We start from the raw sequence: 25,476 nt of genomic DNA on the forward strand, positions 1-25,476 counted from the left end.
GAGAAGCCTATAGGCTGAACCTCGCCCGCTTAATAAAGAAATTTATTATTATTATTATTAACAAATTGTAAAGGCACTTTTAGAGTGCTTTTCGTGATTGAGTCGTTTGTGAAGCGACAGATAGCATGCCGGGCAGTGAGAGCACATCAGTGCTTCAGTATCCAGAGAGCAGGTGTCCAATTTGCAAGTATTTGTGAAGTGTTAAGGTGTTAATAGGTGTTATAGTTTAAGTATTGCTGGTGCTTTTCTGCACTCTAATATTGCCACGCTGCTATGTACAATTTAAAACAACAATTTTTTATGAACGACTCTTATGTCATTACGAATTCTTGTAGAGGAGTTAGAAGGTGTTTTGCAGCAGAATTCCAAGGTGTTCCTGTTCCACGCAAAGACAGTGTTCGACAACTTGTGAACAAATTTAGGGAAACAGGGTCTGTTTTTGATAAAAAGAGAAGGGTGAAAGGACATGTGCTGACTGAGTAGAAAGTAGACAACATTGGAGCACAATTGGAACTCTTCAAAAATACCTCCGGCGCATTGCACAAGAAAGAGACATTTCCGTGACATCTACGTGGTAAGATACCAAGCTTTTAAACCTGAAGCCATGCATTAGAAGAATTGAAAGAATATATCAGGAGAAAAATTGAAGCAATTTCGGAAAAGGTACTGATACGTGTTAGTGAAAATTTCCTAAAAAGATGACGTAAATGTGTGAATGCAAGAGGACAACATTTCCAACTCCTCTTGTAACAAGGTACATGCTCATTTTAAATGTAACTGTCAATGTAATTGTACGAGCTTATTCCATTACATAGTTAGCGATTCCAGTTATGTGCATGTTGCATCCAGTTTGCCAGCAGAGGCACTCTTACTTCCCAGCATGCTAGCCGCCACTTCACGGACGACTTGACTGTGAAAAGCACTGTGAACATGTTTGACTTCAGTGTGAAAATTTGAAGCAGTTTATTATTTATTTAGGCTCCTAATATGTAGAAAAGATAATAGGAAAAAAGTGGTGCCACACAGCCAATCCCTCCCTTACCTTACTGTTCGGCACACACAGGAGAAACACTATGTAGAACTTTCAGTGAAAAATGCAGGACACAACCAGAGTCTCTGGCATACCATACACTACCAAGCCAGCCCTGATTTTTCACTCTTGCTGTTTTACTTTCCACATAGGTTTGTTGTGGCCCCTATGCCTTCCACGAAATGAAAAAAAATAATCACATATGGCAACCTTTATTGAAAAACAACTTATGGAAATAATACATCTAGATGCTCAATACATATAATTAGAATTTCAATTCTCTCTTAGTAACGTATGCACCCATATGAAGAACAATGTAATGAAATCCTTGTGTGGAAAACTGCAATTCATAAATCTTCCTAACAAAGAAGAAGTTACTTTTAGAACCAATGACTTCAGATAAAACCTATTCCTCAGACACTTGGTTCCTTGTTTCTTCATTACTTCCAACACATTCTGTTTCACTTGTCCCCTAGAAAGAAAATGGATTAAATATGGTCAAGAGCAGTGAAATCACATTTCACAGTAATACTTGCAATTTGCAATTATATGTAAGTACACGTTTGAACCCGTTTCCAAATTCAAGTACTTAGGAGTAATACTAACAAATGAAAATGATATTAAAGAGGAAATAAAAAGCAGGCTTAATTCAGGAAATGCATGTTACTTTTCTCTTCACAAACTTTTATCTTCTCATGTAGTATCTAAGAAATGTGACATTTTTCTTGACACGTATAAAAATCTCACAATATTTCCTCATCTCTTTGGTATGCTAATGCATCATGTCTTTGTCTTGGTATATTGGTTACTCCAGTCGCCGTTAGAGGTCTCGAACTCTCTTCCTCACTTATGTGAATTGGTTGAAAACACAACGCATCGAGTCTCACGACCCTTCAGACACGGTTGGATCATCGCTTCGTGTTTGTGACCTAGTACTGCTGCAAACGTGTCTGTTCATGTTGCCTGACATGACGTGGAAGAACTTTCCCTTTCGCAAGCTACAGTTTTAGCTTCTACGATTAGCATGAAGTTTTCGGTGGTGTTAAGAAAGGAAGGAATTTCTACATTGTGATATTTTCGAGTGAATGTACTATTACCACAGACACCGGTAGTACGAAGGAAAAATACTGTTTGAAGTGTTTAACTCGAGCCATTTGAATTTGACGAAATTGCAACCTGAAGTTATGAAGAAGGTAGGAATATGTTCTCGTTTTGTAAAGGAACATTAGGAGAGAAGTAACTACGGATGGCGATGACGATTGCTACTATGAAGAATTAAAAATACCTTCTGTGGTGACCCAATTTTACGAGAACGAATGTTTGAATGCTGCACGGAAAGACAAATACCTGTGACGTTTAGGAATCTGAGAACGTGTTGGTTGAGATACATCACGTCGGGATCAACTTGAGTAGTCGTAGTCGGAACTCCCTGATTTGGAAGTTTGGTAACCCAATTTACCAGAACCAGATTGAACTATCTAGTCAGTAAGAAGGAAGGGCTTCATGGAGAATAAGATGACAAGGAAGGAATGCATGTGTTTTGCTCTCCCAGAATTGATATTCCATTTGGCGATTAGAAGGGACCACTTGTTTGAGGTATGTACTTTGTTTGGTAATTTGTGTGTGAACTGAAATTAGAAGAGATAACAATCTATCGGTGACATGTGTTTTGATTGTTACTCTAAAAACGTTGCTCTAGAATCTCTTCGTAAAAAAATAGGTTGTTGGACGTGTATAAAAGTTGAGTGTCGCGATTAGTGAAAGGTGTCGAATTGCAACGTTTTCTAAAAATCACGTAAAGTTGTCGTTTTGGCAATGCTGACCATTCAATTGTTAGACTGAACGATTTTGACCATTTTTTCCAATATCTTGTTAACTTTAAATTGGAATATTTCAGCAATCAGGGCACCTATAGAAATGATTTGGACAGCGTTGGAAAGGTCTTGAAGGGCTCTTTCACACAAGATACAGCATGCCTATGTCAGGGTAAAAAAAAAAAAAACAATTGAAGGTGGTGTAAAGAAAACTTTGGTAGCCATTTTCTCAAAAATGGGTCTTTTAATTTTATCAAAAAACTGTGTGTCATACATAAGACTATTAATCAATAACTGTACAAAATTTAAAAATGGGACGCCAATGGGATCCAGAGTTTTGTTACATTTAGGTTAGGTTAGTGTACGGTAGAGTAGGTTAAGTAATGCATGATAACATATTTTGATAGACAAATTCCTAATATTCAAAAGTAAAAGTCTAACAGAAATGAAATACAATATTGTTTGAATTAACGTACATGTATCTGATGTTTAAATTCCTAGTTATTAGAAATACAGGGTGATTTAAAAGCCCAGTCCCATAGGCAACTCAGTTATTATTGCACATAGTGAAAAATGGAAAGAGGGGAAAGTTGTTGGAAATAGGTGAGTTTCAATCTAAAGTGCTTGACTTTTCAAACTATCATGCACCATTCAGGCTGTACACTGGTACGAGCCTCATTGGTAGTCAAAAATGGCACATCTTTGACCTGAAATACTGCATGGCATCGCGATACTATACAGTACAGGGTAAATTAAGAATTAATGATGATAATTACAGGCAAAGTAAACAGCTAATGTTGTTTCTCGATAAGATTACAGTCTAGCTGTGTTCTCTCCATGACAATGATGTTGCTGATGATGACAGATGCCTGTAGGAAATTTTGGAAGTGGGTGTAAAACAGGACCAGAAACTATGTGGAGGCCTTCTAATAAAAATAGTATGTCAGTTCCATTAGTTGCTTTTCATTGCTTAGTGATCAAAAATTAAAATAGAATCCATGCATATTGTCAGGATTGTATTAAGTAACAGATATACTCAACTGTTTCCCATAATTTACTTCTATATTACATATTTACACCAATAACCAATAGTGATAAAATGGCGAGAATTTTCTGCAGAATTTTAAAGATATAAATCACCCCTTAATGAATAAAAAAATACATACAGCATTTAGAAATTCATTTAAAAAACAGCAAATGTGAATATTACTTTTATATTCATATGGAAATTAACAAAATGATAGAATTGTGTAACCAAGTTACACATGTTACAGAAATATCAGAACTAAATTATTGGAAATTTATCTAACAAGCCAGTGTGTCATTTACAGTAAAAAAAAAAAAGTATGTCTACTAACTGATCATGACATTAAAGTGTATGTTCAATTTCAGATAAATATATTTAATATTCTCTGTCTTTTCCAGGTTGCCCATATCAATGGGAACACTGCACCAGCAAGTCTCTCTCTTTATAAACTAAATTTATTACAAATTTGTCTACATATACAAACACAAAAATAAAATTATCCTACCTTGTCTGTGACATGGTTTCCATCCCTTGCTATCTGCAGAAGAATTTTCTCAATTTTCAAATTCATGCCTTCTCTCCACCCTATCGCTCATTTCTGTGTGTCAATATGTTCATGTTAATTGAAATGTAAAAGGTAGGGCTTCTTGTCCTGTAAAATATTGCAACAATAATCCTGGTAATTATAATTTCTGAATAGATTGTGATACCTTATGATATTTAAATTTTTAGACATATTTTCCTCAAGAATAAACTTGCATTGAAAAATTCACACATGAATGTGAATCTTGCCTTGGCATTTGTCAAAGAATTTAAAAAAATGAAAGAACTGTGAAAGCAGATGTGGACTATCTATAGAACTAGCAGGTGAGATAAATCATCCCATGGGGCATGTTGCCCTGTGCATATAAAGCATATACTGGTGCAGTCGTGGACACTTCTGGGTTGTAATGACCTAATTTGCTTTTAATGGAATCGTTACAATCCAGAAGTGTGTGACTGTACATGCACCAAATTTGGTGAAAGCTTGTTAACTTTCTTGGGTCTCCTTTGACCAATATTAGATGATAATTTATACTGATTCTGATACCTCCAAAATAAATTCAATGCTCTCTAGAAAAATGGGACACCTCACTTTGGGAAGCAATACTTTAAAATAGGCATTCCTATTGTGTGTATGTACATTCACATGAATACACTTATGGTTTAAACAAATCATCAAATTACATATGTAGTCAATTACTTCTACACCTTAAATTGATGAGAAGAAACACAAAACTTATCTATTCTGCAGTGATTGCCTTTTTTCTGATGACTTCATATTTACTTTTCTGGTTTTAATTATTTTTTAAATACAGTTAAATACAGTTGTACATTCAGAAACAAATGAGTGTTCTAATCAGCTACAGGAAAGGGATATGACCATTGCAGCCTATAAATACCTAATAAATATGAGTTTATATTATGTTTAGAGCAGTGCCTCTGTTACAATTCTCAGGGTGAGACATACAATCACAGTTTGTCAACAATGCCTTTTACGCGTGGACAGCAAATCGCTTTCTTGGAAGCATATTTTGAGTTTAAGTTACATGAAAGGTGTGTGGACAAATGAAGAAGTCTATTTCCCGATGATTCAGGTAAAAGTGCAGTGTATGTTTACTCAAATTTAGTTTCAATATTCTGTTTGTGTATTTCAACATGTGGAAAGTGGTTTGCCATCTTGTCATTGTGTTATTGACCTCAAAAATTGCTGTATTACTTACATTTAATTTACAAATTATTTTTTGTGTATTTCAAGATATAGTTAACAAATGTACGTATGTATTCATTACATTGACAAGTTCAATAAATTATAAGCATAAAATTCTCAAACTCTGAGTGTGGGGGACTTTTCGAACGCTCTGTACATTTCTTCTATATTGCAATCTAGTTATGAAACCTTCGCTTCCAGGACATATTTCTGGGAAACAACACACATACTTCTCATGTACAATAAAATTTAAAATACCAGAAAATTGTTACATACCATTAGAATATATATCTATCTTTTCTTCAAAAATCTATAATGCAATCAGTTAATTTTTCATATGTTTCAATATTGTGAAAAATATGATAAGTCTTTGTAATTTTGCATTTTACCATATACCGTATTTACTCATGTATAATGCACACTTTTTTCCAAAATGTTTGCCCCTAAAACTGTAGCATGTATTATGCATGGAATAATTCGGACAGCCAACATGAAACCATACAGGGTCATTCCATGATTTTGTGACACTTGCATTGATTTTTCATGTTTATGGAACCCTATCATGTTATATATCATTGTAAAGAATGTAACTGCAGTTTCTGAGTATGGCAACAGTATTATATTCAAGATGGTGACACTAATGTGCAATGCAGTTGAAATAAGCTCATCGCAAAATGAAGGAACGTTCTGATTTTTATGGTACTTTGGATGAAAGAAAAGATTATGAAAAATAAAATACTAATTAAAATGTATTACTGGCTAAATAATATGATATGGAGTATGTAAATGTCTTAATGGAACAATTCTTGCGCTGCTAACTGCTAGTTTGAAGGTCCTGAATGTGCCTCATTTAAATGTTACGTTAATCACAGAAAAAAGTATATATTTTGAAGTTGTTGTTTTTTTTAGAAAAAGTAAAGAAGGAATGAGCACAACAATGTACAAATGTTTAAAGGCCATTTTCCACGATTTTTCACTTTGCAATGCAATGTTCTGTGACACCAAGAAAAGCAGTGCCATTCTGGCAGAATTCGAGCATGCACCTCCCATCACATGGGATGCATATTGGTGGTATTTGTTGGGCGAGAAATAATTGAAAATAACTTCTTGAGCACTGCAAATCCATAAGGTAATTTTGATCTAGCTTTATACTATTACAGAATAAATAAGGTGGTTAAAAGAGTGAAAGCTTTGGGATGCTAAATACAGGAAGAGGGGGGAGTCCTAGGTTGGGGACTTGTTCACACAAGAAGATATTCTCCTCTTGGTCAACATACAGGGTGACAATTAATGAACTATATGAAATAAAACAGAAATTAGTGACAAACCACGTAGTACACAAACTGTATTGCACATGTAAACGGCACTACAGACATTCGGATTTAGGTTATGACATGTTTGATATGTCTGCCATCTCTGGCGATGATGTGGGGCAGACTAACAGCAAAATTCTGCATGACCTGCTGAAGTGTCGAAACATCGATGCTGTCGATGACCTCCTGAATGGCAGTTTTCAGCTCGGCAATCGTTTTGAGGTTATTTCTGTACACCTTGTCCTTAACATAGCCCCCTTCCAGTGGCCTCTGGGTACCCCAGAGCCAGAATGCGGTCCCCAAAATACTCCTCCAGGACATTTTCACTTGCAAATGGCCAACATCAACACATTGCGTGCGCATACGCATACGAATTCCCATCATGCCCTGTGGCCATCCACTCAGTTTGGACGTCATCACACGAACCATTCAGAAATTATGACGGTTTTATTTCATATAGTTCATTAATTGTCACCCTGTAGCAACAGGTGACTCATTGAATAGGTGTGATGTCATTTACTCTTGATCAGCATAGTAGCCAACAGCTTTATGGCCTACAACTAAGAAAGCCATTTCTTGAACCTGGATTGTACTGCGCATTATATATGAGATGTAACTTTTGTCACTTTTCCCCCATCAAAAATCAGGGTGCGTGTGCACATGCATTATACACACGTAAATACAGTACTATCCTTAGATCTTTGTAGTGGTGTTACATCATTAAAACTCTTGACGTAACTTTCCCAAGTCCAGGAGTGTGTTGATCCCATGTTGGGTGAATGAATTCTCTCTCATGGCTTATGAACACAATAACAATGGATATTACAGACAAAAACACAGTTTATACAACGACGGAGTACCACCATTTATGGCCGCGCCGCGCTCGCTCTCACACACATGAAGACACTGAGTTCAGTCCTATTACGTCATGCATATGACACGTGCTTCACATGGCAGATCACACTACCATCTAGCGAGCAACTCTAACATCATTTTTAAATCATAATTATACTACTGAACTGAACAATCTTAGACAATTACTCACACAATGTAATATTACTTCTATTTTAATAATCATGTTTAACTATTGTCAATACTCAGTGTAAAAACACATTAGAATATATATATAACACTTTATAAAAACACTTTACTTTAGTATCAATAAATCCGGTTACAGTAAATACAAAAAACTTAACCTCCACAATATTCAAATAATTACTTACTGAATGCATCATATGATTTTTACATTTAGGATCTCTTCTGGCAACAGAATGTTTTCCATACAAATTACTATAATAACTAACAGTTTCCTTTTCATAGAAGTGCAACAGTGTTATTCCTCCATTATCGGATTTCTTTCTTATCAAGTCTTGTGGCTGGTAATCTCCTCTTTCAACTTCTTTGCAAATCATCTAAAAGAAAATAAAACGTATCAGTGCTTGCACTAAATAGTTTTTAGGCATCAAGAAGTTTTCTTAGCATGTCAGAAAATGTTTGGCAGTGTTGTATTGCTTTAGTTATTTTATGTCATTTTTCCACCTCTATGTATTAAAACATAACACAACGAGTAATGATAACTTGCTACATAGTTTGAATTTTATGTGTGTATCTATAAAGTTTGTTTGTTACAAAACAAAATTGGAAATTTATTGCACTGTCTACACATAATCTGAGCAGATGATTTCAACTTTCAACTACCACCTCAAAAACATGTTCACAACTGCAAAGTCAACCCACTTACATTTCCTAGAGTCCACTATACTCTGTCCCAATTAACAAAAACAAGTCTCTGTGCAAGTAGTGATGCAAGATGGCTTCACCAATGAACATGTGAGAGGGAATGGGATTGCATGGAGGAGTGGAAAGTGACTTTGAAGCAGTGTGTACTGTTTTGCTCTGCCCACTCAATTCCTCCTTCTCTGCCACTATGCGTGGCCTTGCTCCAGAGATACCTGGGACAGAGTATAATATAAATGGATGCACCAACAAAGATTTGTATTCAAATTACAACGATGATAATTAGTATTATAATTTTCACAAGAATAACTGTGTTTTAATTATTTCATACTGATATGATCTTTCTTAATACATGGTACCAAAAGTTTTTACTTTGTTTTAATTACAACTTACTCTATGCTCCACAGAACTTGTACAAGCATGAGGTTCTTGAAAGTGCAATAGCATAGGTAATTTCTTATCACATTTTCTATCATAAGACTTGGTTGGATGAAAATCGCCTCCTTCATACTTGAATGCATTATCACTCAGTAGAGCAGCATATGTTTCATGTTTACTAATCAGCTGAAAGGAAAGAAAATATGATTAGAAAAACACCAAATGTGCATGCTACATCAAATTATTTTCAAAAAAGTTTACCACAGTAATTCAAAATAAGTAACATGTATCAGTGGTAAATTGCTTGCAGCCATGAACTTTTGAATGCATAGTGCAAAACCAAGTAACATATTCATGTGATATGCATAAAACATATGCCTTACCATCGATGTGTGATTGGGTAGATTTTTCTCATTCATATGTGGGTATGGCATGCTTGAGCTAATCTATCACACTGTGCTAAACTGAGGACTAGAAAGATTTCTTGCCAAACTACAGCAGACAACACACACACCAAACTTTTGAGTGGTTAAGTTCAACAAGAGGCACTGAAGTTTCAGTGTTTCAACATGCCAAAAAGTGTGTTTTGAGTCCATTTTATATACATATAGGCTAATCTAGGACATTTTGGTGCTATGTAATTATGGTGCAACACACTTTGGTGTATGGACATTTGGTGCTGAACATTTTATCTCTCTTGTATTCACTTCCGCTTTTCAGTTACTACAAATGCTGAATGTAAGTTACTTAATCATAACATAAAAAGTGGCTACAGTGAAAAACTTACATGTGCCCATTTCTTCCATGATTGAATCCACACATCTACATTCCAAATTAGTCCTAATCAACTTACAATTTTTTAATCCTGGCTCTAGGTTGCCACTTTACTGCAACTATCCTAGGTGTGGGCAGTTTGTTGCAATAATTATTTTTATATTAAATAAAAAGAAATCTACAAATGTCACTTAACCTGACACTGTATTCACCATTTTACTGAAATTACCAGTAACAAGACAAAATACCATCAATACTCAATAAAAAAATTTCAACAGAATTTTCTTTCTTCTCAGATTAAGCAAAATAGAAAATAACAATATATAATTGCAAAATATCTTTCAATTGAAGGACTGTTGCACTTTACACAAAGATATACACCGATAAGCCATTACATTATGACCATCCCAACCTGTGAACATTTAAGCTTGATTCACACCTGCGCTCCAGTAATGCTCGAATCACCCTCCCCCCATGGTCCAGTCAAATATCGTTGAATGTTTTTTTTAAAAAAGAAGCATTCACACCTGGTGCTCCCGTCAAGGTTTGTTTGATCGCGCTCAGTTTGGGGTACAGTCACGATCGAATTGAAAGAATATTTGACCGGAGCATGAGGGGGCGGAGCTTCACTTTGCAAAGCTCGATCGTTAGAGGCTTGCAAATTTCGTTTTTGACGAAAACACGAAATAAACATGCTGTAATGTTCATTTTTCATGTTTCTGAAAGGTGTGAGGTGCATTTTCTACCCTGTTTTGTCACGAAATAATGCGAAATAAACTGCAAAATGCGAAATATACTCTTAAACACGAAATTTACCGTTTATATACCGACACAACACTTTCTGAAGTCTGAAGTATCCTGTGAGTTATGCAATTCACGGAAAATTGATTAATTCTGCTGTAAATATTTGAGAAGCAAAAATGGACCCCTTTATACAGGAATAGACTTAATACTCTGGTAACTATATAAATGTGCTATTAGAAGGGATAAGTTTATTTTGTGTAATAAGTGCAGTTTTTAAATCAAATTTAGGATTATATTCACAATTTTAAAACCAAAATGCACTTTTGATGTAATTATTCACCACTATAACTGCGAAATTTTTTTTTATTTACCACTTTTGAACCCGATATCGACTCTGTTTTTGTACCGAAATTTTGCTTTTTTATTTACCAAAAACGTGCCTCTATCAATCGTTGATGTAAATGTCTGATAAGGTTCAGTAGCAGTCTTCAGGTCCATTGCAGGGGATACATAACCCTGAAGATGAAGATGAGCTGTCAGAGGGCAAAGACCTATTGAAACACAGGAAAAGGCGAGTATAATGATAAAATTGATTGATGGGGGCATTGAGCAAAAAAATCCCACAATATTTTCCTCTCAATTTTGTTTGTAAAACATCGGTCAACATATGCAATTTCATGAACCCCAGTAAAAGATATTTAAGAAAAAAACTGACCAAAACAACCCAATTACAATTAGCAAATGAAAAAATTAAATAGGGGACTAACCAAAAATATGATCCATAAACACTAGTTGTAACAACCTTTTTCAAACCCGTTGCATCAATTAAAATCCTTAAATCAAAAAGCTAACCTATTGGCGGTCATAATTTCCCGGACAAACAAATTGTCATTTTTGTGTGCGCAAAGGGAAAGGAGGTGGTGGTCGACCCTCTGCCAAGGGAAAAATCATTCTTGACATCTAGCCCCGAATCAAGATTAACAACGAACTTGTTCTTCGTTTACGGAAAACGATAAAAAAAAATAATAATAATAATAAAAAAAATAAAAAAATAGGGACTAATTTTGTAAGTCGAGGGAGGCCACTTTTCACACGATGTGCGTAACAATCGGGTCCTTGAAACTAGGCTTACAACCTGCTCTATATTTGTCACATGTTGTGTCGGAAACTTTTTAATAAAAGAAATGGTCAACAATGTCGATATGAAACAATGAGCCCGATAATTTTCATGTCAAACCTAGACTGACAAAGTAGCGTTACCATTGTTGACATTTACAGTTTTGCACATTGTAGTTGCAAATAAATGTTTGCTAATTTCAAACTAAAAGCATGACATCAATAAACAACATTATATTTATAATGGCCGCGGTGGCTCAGTCGGTAACACGTCTGACTACCATGCTAAAGGTCCCGGGTTCGATCCCCGGCCGGTTCAAATCCGGGAACTTTTCTAACGATGGAAGCAGCCCCGGCGCCCACCCAGCGTCGAATAACATGGGTACCTGGGGGAAACCCTGGGGGGTAAAGGCGGTCAGGGGCATGATGCTGATCACATCACCCCCACTCACGACCGGATCAAGAAAGTGTGGGGCGTTACACCCACACCCCCTATACGCCTTCATGGCATGGTGCTAAGCACAGGGGAACACTTTACTTTACTTTACTATATTTATAATAGCTGACCACCTGTCCAACTGGTTAGCACAGTGTGCTACGACACCAAGTTCGAATCCTGGCCTGGGCATGGATCTTTATTGTGATGTTCCTTCATCAATTTAATCATATTACCACTCATTCTCATCGTCAAGATTAGTCAAAACTGTCATAAAAGCAAAATAAGTCAATGAATCCCCGCTTTCGCAATTCTTTTTCTTCTTTGTCATTTTCTTCTACTTAACGCCAGTGCTCCAACAGCCAAGTCCATCGTTGAAAATATCTTAAACATTGCACAATCAGCAGGCTTTTTATAAAGAAAAATTGGTGTACTCTGTGAAGAAACTGACACCAGACTCACGTTGATCGTACCTTGACCGGGGTGAAGCTTGACCGCTAGTGTGAATACCCCCTGGCCATGAGCAGAGCATTAGGGGAGAGTGACCTGAGAGTTGCTTAAGCGTAGATGTGAATCAAGCCTTAGCACACCTGGATAATGAAGAGTAACTGCTGTAAGTGACATGATGGCAGCATGGTATATATTGGTCAGGTCTACAGGCTCGCTGTTAGTAGTGTCTCCGGCATCAGAATGGGAAAAGCAGCCGATCTCTCCCAGTTTTATAGAGGTCAAATTGTGATGGCACAGCACCTTGGTACCAGCATCTCTGAAACGGCGTGGCTTGTTTGGAGCGACTGCAGGGCCACAGTGCGAGAAATCACCCACAAGTACAACAGTGGTGACCAGGAAAATGTTTCACAGGACACGGTTCATCGAACACTGCTGTAACCGGACTGCAGACCCCCACCCCCAAAAGGTTACCAAGCAATTTTCAGTTTGCAAGTTTTGGAATTCCTCAAATGACATTTACATAAATAATGTGTGCATAAGAACCATCCAACTTGAGCACCATGATAATATTTTTTTACCACATTCTGACTAATACTTACAGAATGGGTTATGAAACTTGCACAAGCATGATCTTCTTGAAAACACAACAACTTAGGTTCTTCAGTATTATATTTCCTTTCTGCAGAGTCAGCTTTTTCACATTTAGGTTTAGCATGATGAAGTATAGTAGAATCTGTCCTAGGTTCTTTTGGAATCAACTGAAAGCAAACAAAATTACAATTGGCAAAAGGAACATAACATTTAATTATTTCCACAATAGTTTATGTAACTGTGATGAAACAAAGACACATATGCACAAATACAGCAATGTTCAATGATGCAAGTTCTCAATTGTTTGTAGCCATGAATCTTTGGATGCATGGTGCAAAGGCAATACTTCAACATTTATTAATCAGTCAGGGATTGGTGGGTAGGCCTTCATCAAGCACCCCAACCTTTACTTTCAAGATGATCCTCAGGTAGCAAATGTTGAAATGCAGGAGTTGTTTATGCAGATATATCTGTAAAAGGTCTTGCCTGAGATCATAAGTATCCAGGGAACTGAACCAAGTCTCCTGCAAGCCTGGCACATGTTCTAATGAATGGGCCATGATGTCTGTTTTCAGTTGAATTTAAATTATTTTGCACTGATACTCATTCCGAGTGTTACATTATAATGCATTATTAGTTACTGAATTTTCATGTCCACTTCATGCACAGATAGGCTAATCGAGACTTGACCTACAGTTTAAAGTGGAATCCAAAATAGTATGTACTTGTACACCTTAATTACAAGGTGACAATTGATTGATTTAGTTTATTTTACTTCGTGTTTTGTGCCTCTTGGCTAATTTGCGAAGATAGGGATGAGTGATGAAATGATGAAATTGATGAATGGACATTCACAAACAACCAAGCCTGAGTGGCAGGATTTGAACCCGGGACCCTTGGCATCGCTACAAGGTGACAACCTTACAACTACACCATCAGGGAGGCAACAAGCAAGCTACCAAGACTTTGGTCTGACTGTCGCACAGAAGACCACGGTTCAATTCCCAGAGTGGGATTTTTTCTGATAATGCACCTACATAAAGCAGCTCTGGGGCTCACCCAGACACTAAGCAATGGGTAGCTCAGGAGTAAAGACAGCAGAAGCATGGTGCTGATCACATCACCACCACTATAACCAAGATCGAGAATGTGTGAAGTCTTATTCCCACACCCACTATGTGCCTTCTTGGCATGGTGCAATGTACAGGAGATAATTTTATCTTCTAACAAGGCCCTTGCCTGGACCCACAGCCAGCATAATTCTCTCTGGGGTTGTGTGTTGTCCATTTTATATTATTATGAGTGTTGAGTGTCCCTATACAGTCTTAGTCTGCATCATAAGTATGGAGATTTTAGTCCCCCCATACTTTTGATTCATTTAGTTTATTTTATGTTGCCTTTCTGCAACTTTTGGCTAATCACAACAATGGGGATGAATTGTTATAAAATTAAAAGGATGAAAGGACAATCACAAATATGTATGGAAAACACAACATGAGCCTCAAGAGATTATATTGGCTGTAAGTCCAGATGCCACAGCCTCATTAGTAGGGAGCGGAAGTTGATGAAATGTCACCTATTTTCTGACATCTCGGACACAATTCCCATTAAATATAAACAATATTACACTTCGTCTAGAAGCCAAAAAAAAAAGTAATTTTAAAGTGCATTTTTCTGCATTTTTTGCCAATTTTCAGGTTTTAGGTCATTTTCCCGATTTTCGGCATTTTTCCGTCATTTTTCGCAATATTCAGTGTATTATTTCATCAAATTTTGTCACTTCTTTCATTTTGGTAATATTCTCGCAGGATTGCAATTTATGAGCAAAACAAATGCTGAACTGGTGACAGTCTTTGTTGTGTCAGGGGAAACCACCAGGTGTCCGCCTGGGACAAACTCAAATTTAAGATCAGATAAGGAGATTGCATTTTGTTTAATTTCCTTTTCATTTAAATTTTTAACCCAAAACTAACAAATTTAATGGTCATTTTTTGCATTTTTTACGACATTCTATAGGTCATATACCTATATTTTTTAGGTCATCAACTTCCGCTCCCTACTCATTAGTCTGCAAAATGCAGTCCAGGTTGTACTACAAGGAAGAAATATTGACATTTTGGTTCCTTCAGCAAGGTCACCCTTTACATCCCTCCAACACTTTTACTGCTTATGGTTTTGATAAGGAGCTCAACCTGCCCTCTGTTTTAGCTTGTCCCTGTATGAACCTCTGCTTGCAAATACTCTTAGCACTGATGTGCCTGTAATTTTATGTCAGTCAGTCAATCAATCATTAACACTTACTTCATGTGTCATGAAACTTGAACAAGCATGATCTCCTTGTAAGTGCAGCAGCATAGGTTGTTCAGTTTTGTATTTCCCTTCTATGAAGTCAGTCTTTTCGCACTCAATTTTGGCATTACACACTATAGGGGAGTCTATCCTAGCTTCTTTGGAAGTCAGCTGGAAGAAAAACAAAAAGTAAATCAGCAAAACACATACAACAGTTAACTATGTTTACGGTAAAGGTAAAAAATTGTATGGTTCCCCATGCATATAACACCATGCCATGCAGGCACATTTTAGGGAATCCAGGGGTAGGGCCCCACATATTCTTGATCTCGACTATTTTGGAGGTGATGTGATCAGCACCACACTCTGGCCACCTTTACCCCCCAAGGGTTGCCCCCAGGTACCCATTGATTTGAGTCTGAGTAAGCCTCGGAGCCACTTTATGCGGGGACAAGGCTGGAAAAATTCCGACATTAGATAACCCACCCCAGGAAACAAACCTGGGTCTCCTGCATGACAGTCATACACCCTACGAACTAGACCACCAGGGCTGGAATTGTACAATAGTGACATAATATTTACTAAAATAATAATCATATGCAAGCATACAGGATCATTAATGCATAATATAAAGATTTACCATTTGGTACTCAAAACACTTTGCTGAATAAAATTTCAGCACAAATACCTACTTTTCATTTGATTCTTATAAACTGAAACATGCACACATAGAACATATTTATATGTTGGGAAAACTGATGGACCATTTCTCTCATAGCATCCTTTTTTTAAAATTTTAATGTTGCAAGTATACCAATCCTGTCACAAATTTCCCCCAATATTGTGAAAAATGCGAAGTAGTACCCTACCTATCCCAAATTGAAAGAAGTGTTTACCTTCCAGTAATAATATTGTACTGATTTCCATAATAGGCTTGTAGCTCAATTGGCTTCAAGTTTGTCAAGTTGACTTTTTTTGAGTTATGAAAATATTTACACATGCCCAATTTTTCCTTCAGGTACACAATGCATATCAGTCATGATTTATCTACTTGTTCATGAATGCTGCTACCAAAATTAATTGAAATAAGATTCACACAAAATGAGATTTGAAATTTAGAGAATGAAAGAACGTAAAATAAAACAGACTTGATGAGGTATTTCTTGGCTTTTCAGATGTATTTGCAAGTGTGGTTAAGAAAGTAATGTGGCAAAGAAAAAGAAATGGCAGAAGTTTCCATGTCAATTGTAATCATCACATTTGTACTTCCACTTTGCATAGGGGAAAATTTGTGTTACAAATGTGACTATTATATTGTTATGGGTAATGATCGAAGTGGGGGAAGATGGGGGAATGCTACCCCCCCCCTCAAGTCAAGGAAATTTTCATAAAGCTTCCCCCCTGTCCAACTTTAACTACAGAGCATCTGTTACCCTAACTAACTAACTAACTCTCTAGCCTTCTTAAACCCGAAGGTTCATGGCTGCAGCAACACAGGCCTTCCATCTGTCCCTATCTTGAGCAAGATCTATATACTCTTTTCCATCCCTACCGACTTCCTTTAGGTCCATCTCAACGTTGTCCCTCCATCTTCGTCTTGGCCTTCCTACAGGTCTCTTACCATCAGGTTTCCCAACAAGAATCCTGTAAACTCCTCTTTCCTCTCCCATTCGTGCCACATGGCCTGCCCACCTAAGTCTTCTTGATTTAATTATTCTAATAATATCTGGACATGAATACAAATTATGTAGTTCTAAATTATGTAACCTTCTCCACTCACCTGTCTCCTCATCCCTTTTAGGTCCAAAGATTTTCCTAAGGATCTTATTTTCAAATACTCTCAATTTATGTTCCTCTTTCAATGTAAGGGACCAAGTTTCACATCCATATAATACTACAGGCAAAATTACTGTTTTGTATATTTTAACTTTTAGTTTCTTAGATATTAAACGAGAAGATAAAAGTTTATGAAGAGAGAAGTAACATGCATTTCCTGAATTAAGCCTACTTTTTATTTCCTCTTTAATATAATTTTCATTTGTTAATATTACTCCTAAGTATTTGAATTTGGAAACTGGTTCAAACGAGTTGTTATCAATAATTAGATTTTGATTATTACCTAACACTTGGTTTCGGCCTGTAAGCATATATTTAGTTTTCTCTTTGTTAACTTCCAAACCTATCTCTTTAGCAGTTTTGAAAAATATTTTAGCATTATTCTTAATTGTATTCACATCATCCCCCAGTAAGTCTACATCATCTGCATATTTACCATTTGGTACTCAAAACACTTTGCTGAATAAAATTTCAGCACAAATACCTACTTTTCATTTGATTCTTATAAACTGAAACATGCACACATAGAACATATTTATATGTTGGGAAAACTGATGGACCATTTCTCTCATAGCATCCTTTTTTTAAAATTTTAATGTTGCAAGTATACCAATCCTGTCACAAATTTCCCCCAATATTGTGAAAAATGCGAAGTAGTTCCCTACCTATCCCAAATTGAAAGAAGTGTTTACCTTCCAGTAATAATATTGTACTGATTTCCATAATAGGCTTGTAGCTCAATTGGCTTCAAGTTTGTCAAGTTGACTTTTTTTGAGTTATGAAAATATTTACACATGCCCAATTTTTCCTTCAGGTACACAATGCATATCAGTCATGATTTATCTACTTGTTCATGAATGCTGCTACCAAAATTAATTGAAATAAGATTCACACAAAATGAGATTTGAAATTTAGAGAATGAAAGAACGTAAAATAAAACAGACTTGATGAGGTATTTCTTGGCTTTTCAGATGTATTTGCAAGTGTGGTTAAGAAAGTAATGTGGCAAAGAAAAAGAAATGGCAGAAGTTTCCATGTCAATTGTAATCATCACATTTGTACTTCCACTTTGCATAGGGGAAAATTTGTGTTACAAATGTGACTATTATATTGTTATGGGTAATGATCGAAGTGGGGGAAGATGGGGGAATGCTACCCCCCCCTCAAGTCAAGGAAATTTTCATAAAGCTTCCCCCCTGTCCAACTTTAACTACAGAGCATCTGTTACCCTAACTAACTAACTAACTCTCTAGCCTTCTTAAACCCGAAGGTTCATGGCTGCAGCAACACAGGCCTTCCATCTGTCCCTATCTTGAGCAAGATCTATATACTCTTTTCCATCCCTACCGACTTCCTTTAGGTCCATCTCAACGTTGTCCCTCCATCTTCGTCTTGGCCTTCCTACAGGTCTCTTACCATCAGGTTTCCCAACAAGAATCCTGTAAACTCCTCTTTCCTCTCCCATTCGTGCCACATGGCCTGCCCACCTAAGTCTTCTTGATTTAATTATTCTAATAATATCTGGACATGAATACAAATTATGTAGTTCTAAATTATGTAACCTTCTCCACTCACCTGTCTCCTCATCCCTTTTAGGTCCAAAGATTTTCCTAAGGATCTTATTTTCAAATACTCTCAATTTATGTTCCTCTTTCAATGTAAGGGACCAAGTTTCACATCCATATAATACTACAGGCAAAATTACTGTTTTGTATATTTTAACTTTTAGTTTCTTAGATATTAAACGAGAAGATAAAAGTTTATGAAGAGAGAAGTAACATGCATTTCCTGAATTAAGTCTACTTTTTATTTCCTCTTTAATATAATTTTCATTTGTTAATATTACTCCTAAGTATTTGAATTTGGAAACTGGTTCAAACGAGTTGTTATCAATAATTAGATTTTGATTATTACCTAACACTTGGTTTCGGCCTGTAAGCATATATTTAGTTTTCTCTTTGTTAACTTCCAAACCTATCTCTTTAGCAGTTTTGAAAAATATTTTAGCATTATTCTTAATTGTATTCACATCATCCCCCAGTAAGTCTACATCATCTGCATATGCTAACAACTGAGTCACACCATTTAATTATAGTCCTTCTTTAGTTTCTTTTACCTTCCTAACAGCATATTCTAAGGCAAAATTAAAGAGCAATGGAGATAATGCATCTCCTTGTTTTAACCCATCATGAATTGTAAATTTGTCAGACATATTAATACCCACACGAATTTTACTTTCTGTTTCACTGGTGCATACTTTTATCATATTAACAAGCTTCTTAGGTATTCCAAACTCTACTAATATATTATATAGTTTATCTCTTTTGACCGAATCATATGCTTTTTTGAAATCAATGAATAGCTGATGGACATTTTGATTATATTCCCACTTTTTTTCAAGTGTCTGTCTGATGTGAAAAATTTGATCTGTAGTTGATCTGTTACATTTAAATCCACATTGATAATCACCTATAATTTCATTAGCATATGGGGTTAGTCTTGTTAAAAGAATGTTAGATAATATTTTATATGTTGTTGAGAGTAGAGAAATTCCACGGTAATTATTGCAGTTCATTTTATCACCTTTTTTAAACACAGGAACAGTTATGGATTCTTTCCACTGTTGAGGGATTTCTTCTTTATTCCATATTAAACAAATTAATTTATGAATTTGACATATTAATGAATTTCCACCATATTTAATTAACTCGGCTGGTATTAAATCAATGCCAGGTGCTTTGTTATTCTTTAGCCTTTTAATAGCATCTTTAACTTCAGTCAAGTTAGGTTCTGGAACTAAAGGTTCTGCTGTGTGTACTTCATTTACTTCTGATTTATCTCCTACATGGACATTTAAAAGGTCATTAAAGTAGTTCTTCCATCTATTTAGAATATCCCTTGGGTCAGCTAGAAAATCACCGTCTTTATCTTTTATCAAGTTTACTTTAGGTTGCCACCCCTTTCTAAACTCATTTACACCTTCATATAAATCTCTGATATTTTTATTTTTGCTGTTTGTTTCAATTTCGTTAATTTTGCTTTTCAAGTAATCTCTTTTTTTACTTCTAAATGTGCGGTTAACTTCTCGCTTTATTCTATTATAATTGTTTAGATTTGTATCATCAGAGTTATTTAACCACCTAAGTCTAGCCTGATTTCATATTTCTATTAGATTATGACATTCATTATCAAACCATGGCTTACTTTTTCTCGGTTTATGGTATCCTATACTTTCTTTAGCTGCTGATTCTATTGCATTACGTATGTGCTCCCAATTCTTATTTACGACATATCTGTTACCCTAATATGAGTATTCATTAGTAACATTAATAATTTTATGAATGTTAGTGACAATAGTTCTCTATCAGATAATGATAATTGAAAATTGTCTAATTGTCTAGTGCTTTGAATACATATAAGTAGCAGAAGCACTAGATAATGTATAATGTCCAATTAACATTGCATGCTAGTAATATTAACAATGACAAAAAACTAACACAACTGTCAGGTTTTTCTTCTTGGCAGAAAGCTTCATTGTGTTCAGCATAGAGTAGTTCACTGGAAGTCTCATATTTATCATAGTTCAACACATTTTCATCCTGACTGTGAAATGGACTTGACTTATGAACCACAAATGCACAGTTTGGTTTCTTGCAATTAATGTCATCTAGCTCAGGCTCAGCACTTGCATCTCCCTGTAATGAAGTTTATGTTACGTTTTATATATATGAGCATAATAGTCTGTGTAAAAATCACTTTTATACAACAACTATGTAAAAGAAAATGAGAAATAAAATATCAGAGTTGTGTTAAAACTAAAACTGAACTCTATGGCATAACAGACCTTTCAAGTGACTTTTCATTGTGATATATGTGGTCAATAGGGTTGGTCAAAAATCTAAAAGATCAAACTGTAATAGCATATACAGGGGTCAGCATAAGTCAGTTTACCACTGCATCCTATGACACGACAGACCTTCATGATCCCCTCCATTCTATGATGCCCCTCCACTAGCAATGACCAGTTTTGTCCTGTTTCCTGTTCTTGGGTTTGGTGTCAAGATGTTGTGATTGAATCTCTAATCCTGGTAAACACAGACTAACCATTTTGATTTAAATGAGCAATTCAGGGAGTGGATACGAAGAAAAGGTACCATGGAGTGGTCTGCAAGATCTCCGGACTTAACACCTTGTGATTTCAACATGTGGGGAATTCAAGACAAATTTTTGCCATGAAGTCGCGAGATTTGGAACACTTAAAAAAACTTATAGAACTTGAATTTTTACAAATATTCACACCACATTTTTGTTTGAAGACAGGCACATCCACAACACACATTTGACTTTTTCTTCCAATGGCAATTTGATGGCAACCAAGTCTCATTTCACTCTATTAAACATTATACAAGAGTCAAGCTAACTCCCAGCCCCCATTCACAGCACAGAATGGTTGTTGACAAAATCCTGTTTCCCTGCTGCCCAATTCAGGAAGGAGGGATTCTTAAGTTTGCCACTTGTTGCACAAAGAGGCAGACAAAGGTAGGACAAAGTCCTAATCAGCTGTTTGACTGCCAAGTTTCTTCATAGGTAAACATGGCAACAGCTGGTCACTGCCAGAAATGTGGGTCCTGCGCTGGGAGTTAGCACACACACATACATACATTATATAACTAAACGGAGAAAAAATAGAACTTACTTTTGTCATTTCAGCTTCTGGTGTTATTTTCTCTGTGGAGGAAGTTGTCCTTTCTGTTGAAGCATTATCTACCTCCTGTGAGGAAATATTTCCTGATTGTATTATTGGATGATCTAATGTTGTTACTGTTGATGTGCCTATATGTATGTCATTCAAATAGTCAATATCTTCACACACATCAAGAATTCTACTTCCATCGATTTCACAATCTGATTCAGTTACACCAAATATTTCAATTTGCTCATTACGGGTACATGATTTCTGTAATTCAGATGCTATATTTCTTGCATATCCATCACCACATTTTCTTAAATCAATTTCTTGACTTCCTTCACTACCACCGCCATCAAGCAATAAATTAGCATCTTGAAATTTTTTATGAATATTATCCAAAGATGGAGTATATATTGTAAAATCATTTCTCACATTGTTTTTCCTGATTCTTTGGTGTTCTAAAATTAAAGAAAGCAACACTTCCTTAAATGTAATGTAAGTTGTCTTCTCTTTCTCTCTAGTAAGACAAAATGAACTACTGCCTTTATGCCAAATATACCACCATATTAAATACTTCATCTGCATTCTTAAGAAATCTGGAGTTTCAATGCATATAAAATCCAGCTTTTCTCTATTAATTGAAGGTACACCTCTTGTATTTGAAAAATCATATTCTTTGGAATGTTTCCATGGAATTTGCTTACTATTTATTTCCTTGATAAGCATTTCAATAGTAATCTCCTGGATTGCACTCGCGTTGCCATCATAGATTTTGCTTTTACTGAATTCATTTAAAAAAATGTCCTCTTTGATTTTATTCAATTCTTTAGTGATGATGTTTTCTTGAAAACAACTTATTAATGGAAGCTGTGCAGGATCATACTGGAAATTATCAAAGAAAGCATCATGTAAAAAATCCGAAACAAAACATGAAAAACTGTAGTAAGTTTCATACTCTTTCACAGTTTCCATGCTTTGAACAACACTCATAGTGGTGGAATCAATACTGGCAATAATGTCTGAAATATTTTGTACACAGTTTGGGGTGCGTGAATCACTAGAAGACTGTTTTGCTTGCAAGACATCCATAAATACTTGTTTTACTTTCTTTCTCAGCATAAGTTGGCTCTTACAGCTATCCACAAAGTACATGTACAGAGACTGACTAGACTTGTTTGTCAACCCAGATACTTCACGTGGACTTTTAGGTTTAGTTTCTGCGTGGCTTTCTTGTTTCTTGCTTCTGTATTTGGTAATGTTATCAACAGGAAATTTAATATTTCTCCAACTCATAAATAATTTATCAAGCACATTTTGAACCTCACATGATAAATGTTTCAAGTCTGGAAAAATTTTTGCCAGAGCATTAGCTACGGTAATCGATGGTTTACATTCAGCAGCCAGAGAAACAGCCAATATCTGCAATTCTTCTTTCCATTCATGGTTTTCAGCAAATTCCTGAGCAAAGTACACCCACAATAATGCAGTTGAAGTAAGCTTTTCGTGTGCTAGTGACATCTGAAAAACACATGGAAAAAATTTCAAATTTTAAAAATTGCATTTCAATTTTAACTATTATTTTCTGCCACCTCAATGGACAAGCACATTGCAGCCACCTCAATGGACAAGCACATTGCATGGTAGATTCACAGTCTTCCTACTGAAGGTTGCGACTTTGAATCTCAACCAGAGCATGGATGTTCCTTTGTTGAGTTGACTTTATGCACAGATAGGCTAACCGGGACTGGACCTACAGTTTAAAGTGTAATCCGAACCAGTATGGGCCTCCACTGGGAATTGAACCCGGGAATCCTTGATAACAAGGCAACGGTGTTACCACTATGCCACCAGGGAGGTCCAAGATGTTCCTTTGTGTCACTTCATCAATTACATCTAATCATCATTCACCATTTGCCTACAGAGGCAGAAAATATGAAAAACAAAATTTAATTGCAAGTACAACAGAATTTACACTTCATATATTCCGACAGAAACCTTGTCAAGGTAAAGGCAATGTTTACACTGTAAAATATTTATTATTATACCAATATGAAGTACTCACTTATCCATGAAACTGTTTTTTAAGAAGTTCTATTAATTTCAGTGGCCACTGCCACCATCCTCTTCAGAAGCTTGTGTGGCAAAACTAAAAACAACACATGCTCACCAAGCAGCACTACAAGTTCTCAAGAAGATGGTGACAGTGACCATCGAAATTAATAGAACTTCACGGATAAGTGAGCACTTCATTTCAGTATAATAATTTGCTACCACGTCGTTCGTTCTCCAAAACATCAGTTAACATTTGTAATTAGAAGAATAGCAATATATACATAAGCAATCACACTTCAGGCACAAATATCAAATTTGGAAAAATTATGTTGAGGTAAAGATATCATCAGGAAATAGGAATAGGGAAAGGATTTTAAGGTTCAAAATTATGGTCAGGAAAAATTTTTAAAAAAAAGTTCTAAAAATGTTTTTAAAAAGGTGCTGATAAAAAGCCTTTATTCAATGCTATCTTTTTCTGCACCTTCTGCATGGACTGCATAGAGAACTGAGGTTCTGCCGAATAGATTTTGTTGAAGTTCGTGTTTTCTCCTGTGGGTTTTGCTACATTATCTTGGGAACTAATGGGATTGCAATACAATTTTATAGCTCTCGTTCTGCTCTACAAAATGAGACTATAGAATTTTATGTAACTGTTCAAGAAGAGTGAAAATCATTTACTTTTCTGTCCATTTTTTTTAACAAAACATGAAAGAAAAGAACGAAAAAAGGTGCTGAAGCATCAGAGAGGGGTAAAAAGAGGATAAATGTGCTAATCATATGAAAAGGTCCAAAAAGGTGCAACAAATTGTGTTTATTGTACTTGATTTCATGTCATAAAATACATATCTCAAATGATCGGTATGAAAACAGCTATATTTTTGGAAAGGTGCTGCATCTTAAAATCCGTTCCTAGTAATCAAATTGACTAACAGTAATTCGAAGCAAAATGTCCGATAAAATATCCAATCACACAGATATTTATGGGAAAAGATTAAATTACTTTTCTTCTGATGACCAATAAAAGCTCCCATACAAAAATGGGAATTTAAATTTTGAGACAGCATTTATTTATAATGAAAAGTTCAGCACAGTTCTTCAAAAATCCTCGAAAAGTGCTCATTTTTAACCTGGGTTACACCTATAGTTGTCACAATGTTAAATTTTTCTAACATACTTTATTTTTGTGTGTAATAGTTTGCATTTGCAGATAAATTTAGTATAAAAAAGCACTTCTGCATAGCTGTTGGTAAAGTAGAAATATAGAGTGGAACAAACGTGACATAAACCAAATACAAAAAGGTATATGTAGTTTTCAAAATATATTATTTTGAAAACTTAAGATTTGTTGACATCAGGGAAAAGAAGCAGTGTAGAGCAGTGATTCCCAAGCAACTAAACTTGTCCAAGTCAAGCCATTTTGCATTCTTTACCTTTTTAAGAAAATGTTGA

General features: G+C 35.7%; 1 protein-coding gene across 1 annotated transcript in view; it reads right to left on the reverse strand.

Annotated features, from left to right (window-relative positions):
* Positions 1–1,232: 1,232 nt before the first annotated feature.
* LOC145981499 (uncharacterized) overlaps positions 1,233–25,476 on the reverse strand; it is a 48,568-nt gene continuing 24,324 nt past the window's right edge. The window contains exons 10-17 of the mRNA XM_083114779.1: positions 21,982–23,493; positions 20,783–20,980; positions 15,462–15,620; positions 13,169–13,327; positions 9,065–9,235; positions 8,158–8,346; positions 4,377–4,523; positions 1,233–1,502 (exon numbers count right to left, since the gene is read on the reverse strand). Coding sequence (XP_082970905.1) covers positions 4,491–4,523; positions 8,158–8,346; positions 9,065–9,235; positions 13,169–13,327; positions 15,462–15,620; positions 20,783–20,980; positions 21,982–23,493 — 2,421 coding nt within the window. The 3' untranslated portion in view covers positions 1,233–1,502; positions 4,377–4,490. The remainder of the gene's footprint in view (positions 1,503–4,376; positions 4,524–8,157; positions 8,347–9,064; positions 9,236–13,168; positions 13,328–15,461; positions 15,621–20,782; positions 20,981–21,981; positions 23,494–25,476) is intronic.

The sequence above is a fragment of the Lepisma saccharinum genome, chromosome 2, assembly GCF_977018435.1.
Source record: "Lepisma saccharinum chromosome 2, izLepSacc3.1, whole genome shotgun sequence".
NCBI classification, from domain to species: Eukaryota; Metazoa; Arthropoda; class Insecta; order Zygentoma; family Lepismatidae; genus Lepisma; species Lepisma saccharinum.